The sequence below is a fragment of the Propithecus coquereli genome, unplaced genomic scaffold, assembly GCF_000956105.1.
Source record: "Propithecus coquereli isolate 6110/MARCELLA unplaced genomic scaffold, Pcoq_1.0 Scaffold208, whole genome shotgun sequence".
NCBI classification, from domain to species: Eukaryota; Metazoa; Chordata; class Mammalia; order Primates; family Indriidae; genus Propithecus; species Propithecus coquereli.
In genome coordinates this window covers 1,972,268-1,981,674 of record NW_012145856.1, presented here as the reverse complement: position 1 = coordinate 1,981,674, position 9,407 = coordinate 1,972,268, and the positions used below count along the sequence as shown (strand labels likewise).

At 44.1% G+C, this 9,407-nt stretch overlaps 1 protein-coding gene across 1 annotated transcript in view; it reads left to right on the top strand.

Annotated features, from left to right (window-relative positions):
• USP39 (ubiquitin specific peptidase 39) overlaps positions 1-9,407 on the top strand; it is a 41,902-nt gene that overhangs the window by 14,321 nt on the left and 18,174 nt on the right. The window contains exons 8-10 of the mRNA XM_012644206.1: positions 4,169-4,236; positions 4,733-4,921; positions 7,511-7,653. Of these exons, the coding sequence (XP_012499660.1) occupies positions 4,169-4,236; positions 4,733-4,921; positions 7,511-7,653 (400 nt within the window). The remainder of the gene's footprint in view (positions 1-4,168; positions 4,237-4,732; positions 4,922-7,510; positions 7,654-9,407) is intronic.

Here is a 9,407-nt window from a genome sequence, read left to right as displayed (position 1 = left end):
GGCTAAATTTTCTTTCTGAATAGGCCCTTCTTCATATTTTTGTTAGACTGTGGTTGTAGTCCCAACAGTCTTTTTTTTTTTTTTTTTTTTTTTTTTTGTAGAGATGGGGGTCTTGCTATGCTCCCTAGGCTGGTCTCAAACTCTTGGTCTCAAGCAATCCTCCTGCCTTGGTCTCCCAAAGTGTTAGGATTACAGGCATGACCGACTGTGTCTGGCTGCCCAATGGTCTTGGTTTTCTTCTTTTTTTAAATTAAACTCCTCTCTGTTTAATTAAGACATAAAACAACCTATGTGTCCGCAAGAGGGGCTGGACACCCAGGGTTGTGGCAGCACTGCAGCTGACCCCTACATCACCCACCCAGTGTCAGTTAGAGTCCCTCTGTCCATTTTCTTGCCTGGTACTCAGCATCTATAATGGAGCGCCGTCTGCTTGCATGCTGCTGGTGACTTGCAGCTCATCGCCTCCATCCCCCTGCTGCCCCTGGCAGGATGACAGAGCAGTCAGGGGTATGCCTCTGGGGCCAGGCTGCCTGTGTTCAGACTACTTAGCTGTGTAACCTTGGTCTAGTTCTTAGCTTCTCTGTTCCTCAGTTTCTCCATCTATACCTAGAAGGATGGGAATAGCATCTGCAGTGCAGGGTGATTTTGAAGATGAAGTGAGTTCGCACACACAGTACTGGAGACAGAGCCCAGGGTGTCAGCAGTGTCTCTGCACTTGCAGCTGGATGCCTCTTCCCAACCTTCCCGTCATTTGACAGTCTGTTCACCTGTCCCTCAGCTCCTGTGGGCCCCATGCCTGTGCCTTCAGCCCTGTCCAGCTCATCTCCTTGACTGGGAGGTCTGAGGAAGGAACCTGGCTCTATTTGCCCTTGTGTCTCTGGTGCCTAGCACGAGCACTTGCATAGGTGTATGCCAGCAGGTTTCTTGGAATGAATGAATGAATAATATGAGTAATTCCTTCTTGAACTTTTTTGGGCCCCAGAGAGTAAGATGAAGAGCAGTGAAGTGCTAGAAAATGGCCACCCCTGGCAATAGGAGATCCAGTTAGAATTCTAGCTCCCTTAATAGTGGACGATGGAGACCTGAGGGATGGGAGGGGAGTGGATGATGGGAGGTTGCTTGGTGGGTACCGTGGGCCTTGCTTCAGTGATGTATGTACTGAAGGCCCTGATGTCACCACAACACAATATATCAGTGTAGCAAAATTGCACTTGTACTCCATGAATATTACAAATAGAAAATAAATGGGCATGGGGCTCAGATCCAAGGTTACTTGGGTCTGAGTCTTCCAAAAAAATAAAAAATAAAAAAAATAAATGGGGCCAGGTATGGTGGCTCATGCCTGTAATCCAGGCATGCTGTAATCCAGCACTTTGGGAAGCAGAAGCGAGAGGATTGCTTGAGGCCAGGAGTTTGAGCCTGGGCAAGATAGTGAGACCCCATCTCTACAAAAACCAGAAAAAATTAGCAGAGTGTGGTGGTGCGCATTGATAGACTCTAGCTACTCCGGAGACCAAGCCAGGAGGATCACTTGAGCCCAGAAGTTTGATGTTAGAGCAAGCTATGATCATGCTACTGTACTCCAACCTGGGTGACAGAGCGAGACCCTATTACTTGTTAAAAAAGGGGTGGTGGGAGCAAAAGAATTTCAGTTCCCTTTGTGAGGTCCTTCCCATCTCTTGGCCTTAGCTTTCCCATCTGCAGAGTGGATGCCCCATTGGTGCCCTCAATTGCCTGCTCAATACCCATTTCTTGCTTCTTCCTTAATAATAGAATGTTCTTTTGGGGGGAGGAGCTGCAGTTGTTTCATCACAGGTGAGAACAATACCTTTTCCAGACTCCCTTGCAACTGGGGGTGGCCATGGGACCTGAGTCAGCCAATGGAATGCCCACAGGATCTCTCGGAAGTCAAGCTTGGCACTGGATCCTTCTTCCCCACTTACTGCTTTGAACTTGAACATGATGTCTGAAGCCACGAGCATGGGGACCAAAGCCAGTCTGCTAAGAGCAGAGAGTGAGCCAGCTCTTCCTGCCTCCCTGTATGACCACCATAAACCCCTATTGGTTTAAGCCTCTGGTAATTGGGGTCTTCTGTTTCTGAGATCCCAGGGCATTCCACATGAATGCAGCAATGTCACTATGCACAGGGGCATGGAGAATGAAAACCCCAGCCCTGCACAGAGCGGCTGCTCAATAAGTGAATAAGTGTGTGTGTCCATTCACGCCCAGCCTGACTTGCCATCCTGCTGACCTGCATGGATGCGAGAGAAGCACAGGCTCCACTGTCAGAACATGCTGCAGAATGGACCCTCCAGGGCAGGCCCAGAAACCCTCTAGTGTGTGGTCGTGTGGGAGAGAAAGCAAAGTGCCCTGCAGGCCCAGCAGGAGTCATTGGAGGTCAACTGGGGAAAGTTTGGCAGAAGCTCTAGCCTTGAGCGGGTCTTGGCAGACAGGCATGGCTTTGTCACAAGCACATTCAAGGGAAGAGCAGTTCAGGTAGAGGGGTCTGTAGGTGGGGAAGCCAGGGCAGGAACTCACTGTCCCTGGCACATAGGGGTGCAGAGGAATCATGGGAAGTCATCTTGACAGAGCAGGATAGGTGGGAGGGACCCAGTGTCAGGCCACAGCCTGGCTTCGTTCTGTAGACCAGCATCCCCAGTTTTCTGTCATCTGTGTGTTTTGTCGCAAAGTCATACCACCTACCCTATTGTTTGCTGCTTATGTTCTCTTCAATTCAGTTTTCTTTTAAAAACCTAAAGAAATTTATCTGTAGAGCTTGACAAGAAACTGGAAAGCCAGTACCACTGACATCACCATAAAGTACCTTTGTCTTTGGGATTAAACAGATTCAGTGGTCTTTTTAATACGCAGAAATGAATATAATTGTGCTCTACAAATCCTGACCCTGTTTGAAACCGAGGGGCTGGGCAGCATGTTGTAGGCTCCTAGTGTCCTGCCAACACAAGAGTTAATGTGATCTGCCTGGCTTGTTAGGAAAGTTAGAAAAGCTTGCAGGTTAAAGGAGAAAAAGCTAATTTCTTCACCCTGAGCCTCTAGCTGGAGGGATGAGGCTGGCCTCCCACAGATTCTCAGACTTGGATCCCTCTGTCCCTCAGCATCCATATCGGCTTAGCAGTAGTTGGACATTTTTCATGAATGGCAGTTACAACTATTAGCTTCTAGACTTCAGAGCTAGGTTCTGTTTTCTGATGGCTTTTGATGATGTTTTTTTTTTTTTTTTTTTTTTTGAGACAAAGTCTGGCTCAGTTGCCCTGGCTAGAGTGCAATGGCGTCAGCCTAGCTCCAGCAACCTCAAACTCCTGGGCTCAAGCCATCTTCCTGCCTCAGCCTCCCAAGTAGCTGGGACTACAGGCATGCGCCACCATGACCGGCTAATTTTTTTTCTATATATATATTTTTAGTTGTTCAGATACTTTGTTTCTATTTTTAGTAGAGACGGGATCTTGCTCTTGCTCAGGCTGGTCTCGAACTCCTGACCTTGAGCGATCCACCCGCCTCGGCCTCCCAGAGTGCTAGGATTATAGACGTGAGCCACCGCGCCCAGCCTTTGATGATGTCTTGACATGGGGTTGTGGCCTAGTGTTCTTTCCACTAGGTGGCCCTGCCCTCCCTACCAGGTGTCTTCAGCCTATGCTCACCTCTGAGTTCTAACTTGTGTCCTGGCAGGATTCTAGAACTTGCTTGTGCTTTCTGTCTTGTTGCTTTGGTTCTGTTCTGGCCCATCTCTTAGTCTGTCATTTTCCTTGTGTGTCCACTGCAGGCTGGACATTGTCTCCCTGTGCAGGCACTGTATGGCAATGGGAAGTTCCTTGGGTGTGCCGTTTTGCCTGTGAATTTTTTGTGATTCATGTATCTTCAGGCTCTGTAAATCATTCATTCATTTCAAACACTTTTTCTCTTATGGGCCAGGCCTTGTGTTGGAGGGCCAAAAGATGCTTGTGGAGGAGACAGAAAATAACTATTTACACAAATAATTATAAAGATGCCTTGGTGGTATATGTTATAAAGGGAAACTTCTGGCTTAGTGAGAGCTTTGGGTCTTATGCTGGAAGATGCTGGTTTATTTCAGAAATTTAGAAGTTGGAAATGTATTTTGGATGAGCTTTCCAACCTTACAGAATTTGTGTTTTGCTTTCTGTTTGTGCAGCTATTGTGACCGACGTTTTCCAGGGTTCCATGAGGATCTTCACTAAAAAGCTTCCTCATCCTGATCTGGTGAGTTAGTTGAGCAAGGGTCTTGGACTGATATGTGCTGCCTGAGGGGACTTAGGAGAGACAAGGCTGCTTGCCCCATGCAGAGGTCCTAAAGGGACCAGCTGAGTGGCAGCTCTCTTGAGTACCTGCCATGCCAGTACACTGTGAGTTTGGGAGTTAGTGCTTGGATGGAAGGCTGCTGGTTTAAGTGGTCTCGCCACTGGGTGGTGCTGGTATGTTTTTCAGAAGCTCAGCTAAGCTTTCTAGATAGTGTAAGAGCTTTTTAGATAATCTGGTACATAAGCAAAATCTCTGAAGAAGGAAACTCGTGGGTTCTTGAATTGCTCTAACCAAGTGGTATTGCTGCACCTGGAACTGCCCAGGCTCTCAGGCACCCTCTTTGTTCCCCTTAGATGAAGGAAATGTCAGTATAACCAAAACATTGTTTCCCTCCATCTGTGTTGGCCTCCATGCTGCTCACGCTCTTTCCCTTCTTTTTCTTCTCACTCATTTCTAGCCAGCTGAAGAAAAAGAGCAGCTGCTCCATAATGATGAGTACCAGGAGACGATGGTGGAGTCCACTTTCATGTATCTGACTCTGGATCTTCCTACCGCCCCCCTCTACAAGGATGAGAAGGAGCAGCTCATCATCCCCCAGGTGCCACTCTTCAACATCCTGGCCAAGTTCAATGGCATCACTGAGAAGGTACCCCATTTGCACACCTGCCCTGCTAAAACTCGCCCTTGCTTTCTCGTGACTTTTTCATTTGCTTTTTATCCATGAGAATCACACGTGTATGTGATGTACTTATTCTAAAGTATATCGTCTTTATTGAGCCTCCCAGACTCCCTGGTATTTCTAGCTGGTCACCCCCAACTCTTAACTTACAGTACCCCTTTCCTGTACTTCCCATACATCCCTTTTAGGCTTTCTGCTTGCCTCTGGGTTGTATAGAGAAAGGAGGGGTATTTAGGACAGTACTCATAAAAGTAGGAAAAACTCCTAACTTTAAAAAAATGTTATAACACTATTAAATAAGAATAGTTCAGAACTAAAATATAAATAAAGTGAAATAATTTATTCTTATTATAATATTACCGTTTAGCAACTTAAAAGTTTCTTTTTATTTACTTAGTTAACTGTTTCTTAGTTTCTTTTTTTTTAATCTCAGAGACAGGGGCTCGCTCTGTTGGCCTGGCTGGAGTTTGCAATCATAGCTCACCGTAACCTTGAACTCCTGGGCCCAGGCAATTTTCCTGCCTCAGCCTCCCGAGTAGCTTGAACTACAGGTGTGTGCCACTGTGCCCAACTAATTTATTTCTTGTAGAGATGGAGTCTTGCTGTGTTGCCTAGGCTAATCTTGAACTCCTAGGCTCAAGTGATCCTCCCGCCTCAGCCTCCCAGAGTGTTGGGATTACAGGTGTGAATCACCGCGCCCAGCCTATTTCTATCTTTTTAAATTTATTGAGGTTTGTTTTATGGTCTATTCTGGAGAAAATGCCACATGCATTTGAGAAGAATGTACATTCTGCTATTGGTATTGGAGTGTTCTATATATATGTTACATGTAGTTTATGTGTTGTTCAAATCTTCTATTTCTTTGTTACCGTCTGCCTGGTGGTTGTATCCATTATTGAAAGTGGGGTATTGAAGTCTCCAACATTATTTTTGATTTATCTGTTTTCCTCACATTTTCGTCAATTTTTGCTTTATATGTTGTGGACAGTCACCTGTAATTTAGCCTCAGCAACATGTAGCTGGGGACAAGATGAAACATGCTGACACCCTGTCCCTCATGGGAAGATATTCCTCTGGTAGCTAGGGGAGAGGGAACCTTGTGTTCTGGCTATACCTCCTCTGGAGTGTGGTTTTGTTCTCACTGAGCTGGGAGAGACCTTAGTTCAAGTACTACAGACCCTTGCTTTTCTTACCAGGTTACTAGATTTTATTTTAGTAACAGTTTTAGAAAAAAACATTAAAGGAAAACATTTGTTTTAGTAAGTGTTTCTTCATTTGCTATGTGGCTGGTTAATAATTTTAACCAGTTTTGCTGGGGGATCAGATCAGCATAACTCCTCATGCTATTAGTGCTGGAAGTGAAACTCTTTTTTTTTTTTTTTTTAAAGTAGTCAAATGCAGTAGTGAGAAGGGGGAAAGTAATAGAACAAGGAGTTCAGTCTGTAACTGACTGAACAGTCAAGTGAGATGGAAGTGGAACTTTTAACTTGGTATTTATAAGGTCACCATCCAGAAGGTTTTGAAGTATGCATATCTTAATTTTATTGTATTTTATTTTTTTGAGACAGCGTCTCAGCCTAGCTCACAGCAACCTCAAACTCCTGGGCTCAAGCGATCCTCCTGCCTCAGCCTCCCGAGTAGCTGGGACTACAGGTGCGAGCCACCACACCCAGTGAATTTTTTCTAATATTTTTAGTTGCCCGGCTAATTTTTTTCTATTTTTAATAGAGATGGGGTCTTGCTCTTGCACTCCTGAGCTCAAGTGATCCTCCCACATTGGCCTCCCAGAGTGCTAGGATTACAGGCGTGAGCCCCTCACTCAACCCTAATTTTAAATTAATATATTTTCCTGGGAGACTTGGGGATCCTTGGAGGGGTCTGTCCTTTCTTACAGAACTCATCCACTCTAGAGAGGAAAGCTTTCACTGATATTTTCTCTCTGATTGTGACAAGACTTTCACTCCTATCTCTTAGTTTTTACTAAGGATAAGAGTTTGTGTTAAGGAAAAACAAATTCATGTTGAGCAGCTTTTAAGCCCCTGAGCTTGGGTGGATGTACTGAGTGAGCCCTCAGTAAATGCGTCCTGCCAGACTGTACTTGACCCAGGAGTCTTGGGACCTTTGAGAAGGAAGGAACAGGGGAAGTCACTTGCCACCTCTGCAGGAAAACTCTCGATCATGAGGGGCTTCTCACTGCTGCAAAAGTCAGGAAATTTTTCCTTATTTTGAATTGAGACTTGCATGGTTTTAATTCTGCAGCTTTTAACAAATCCCGTTTTTCATTTGACAGTTTTATTTTCTTTGTAGAAACTGGTACTTGATTCAACAGTATGATCACGTGCTGGCTGAAACACAGCCCTGTAGTTGGGGTATTTTAATCAGCTTTAGCTAAATTGCTAATTCTAACCTTGTACATGGTTTCTGAGACCAGGTGTCTTCTGAACTCTAGGTATGAGGCAAAATTATATTTTAAAAAACCAAAATAAAACTCGTGCTCCTACTCTAATAGCTATTAAACTCCAGAATTAATTTGATAATTTTCTTTTCTTTCTCTAGGAATATAAGACTTACAAGGAGAACTTTCTAAAGCGCTTCCAGCTCACCAAGCTGCCTCCATATCTAATCTTTTGTATCAAGAGATTTACTAAGAACAACTTCTTTGTGGAGAAGAATCCAACTATTGTCAACTTCCCTATTACGTAAGTATCATCCTGCTTCACTTCCTCTTAGGGGGAGTGTGCCCGGATTTTTTTTCATATGTTTGTACCACTATTAATTTTGGACTGTCTTAGTTGGGGATTGCAGGGAACAGAGCCTACTTATACTACATAAGTTACAGGTTTTTATTGAAAGGATACATGTATTTTAGGAACTCAAAAGATAGATGTTTACCAGGATGCAATTCCCATTTAATCTCTCCTTCTGTTGCTGGCGGGGAATTAGAGTTTTTTGGTGTAGGGAAGAAGAGTTGCTGCAAGTGGGGTAGTTTGGGTAGGATTCTGTCTGGCTTTGAAGATTGTCCGGAGAGTGAGGGTCCGCCTGGGTATTTGCTGATAAACCATGCTTTCTTACACACTGTAGCTGTGCATAACCTGTGAGGATGACTCCAGATCCGTCTTGCCATCTTGGAGTCCATCTATCCTATTTTTTCTTCAGAGATTAAAGTCTAGAATGTGTTCAATTTCTTCCTTTTGACAGGAAGTTATGCATTTTGATGTATGGTTTTATTTATCATGCAGGTCTTTATGAACATTTGGGGAATTGGGAGGAGTTGTACTAGATGTTTTTAGTTTGCTACCTTCTAACTCAGAAAACTTCTGTAAGACTCATTTTGAGGGTAGAACGTTGGTTTTCAGTTCTCAAGAAACAAGGTTTTTCACACTCTGAAGAAGGTATCTCCGGGAACATGGAGAAAGCTGGTGGAAGGGCTGGCAGGAAGACATGTGGGTTTCAGTGTGCTGGTGTTTAGATAAGGTGAGAGAGTACAGCCTAAGACAGTTCAGTAGTAAGAAGGACTTGGATGGGTTCATGATGTTTATCCCTATAGGCTTTTTTAAAAGTTTGTTTATTTTTTAGTCTTTTTTTTTTTTTAAACCTTCACAAAGTAGTTTGGACTAGTAATGGACAATTACCCTTCTCCTCATTTCTTTCTCCATCCCCTTAACATTTTCTAGTAACCCAGACTATACCAACACTGCCAATTCTTATCCTTTGAAAATAGTTCCAGTTCCTAATTCTGTGCAGTGTTCAAGAGGGTGGTATCTAAAGCTAAGAGGGCTGGGTTCTATGCTGTCCTGGTGGTGGGACCTTGGACACGTTGTTTGCATATTTTCTGGAGATACTGTCTCAGGGATAAAATGAGAGGCTTGGACTAGATAGGCCCTAAGGGTTCTTCCAGGTATGACATTTTATTATAGTATTTCCAGATTCCGTGGTTACCAAGAATCTGAGAACTGTAGGGGGTGAGGAGAGAACCTTTGCAGTGAGGATTATAGGAGAATTTCTTTTTCTCTTTTCCAATGCTTTTTTTTTTTTTCTTCACTAGCATCTTGTTTGTGTGACAATAGAATGAAACAGGGGGACATGAAAGTCTGCTCTTGCCACCGTGAGCAGGACCACAGAGGCACTTTCTTTGAAAGTCTGCAAATCAAGGTTTTGTTTCAGAACTGGCCTCTTGTGAATTGCCATAGTCACCAGTCTGTTCCTGGTAGGAAAGAGTGGTCTTGACTTCAAGGGCAGCTCCACAGGGAGGAAGACTATGTACTGACGGCAGTTCCTGCTCAGTTGCCAGAGATATTTCCTTATCCCGTTGGTTTCTTTTACATTGGTCCTGGAGTAGGTTTATTTTCCCACCAGTTGTATTTAGATTTTTGGTAACTGTGACTTTAGTAGTTTGTCCTTCAGAAAGCTTAACTTTGGAGAAATTAAGAAAAATACTACTTTTTTTTTTTTT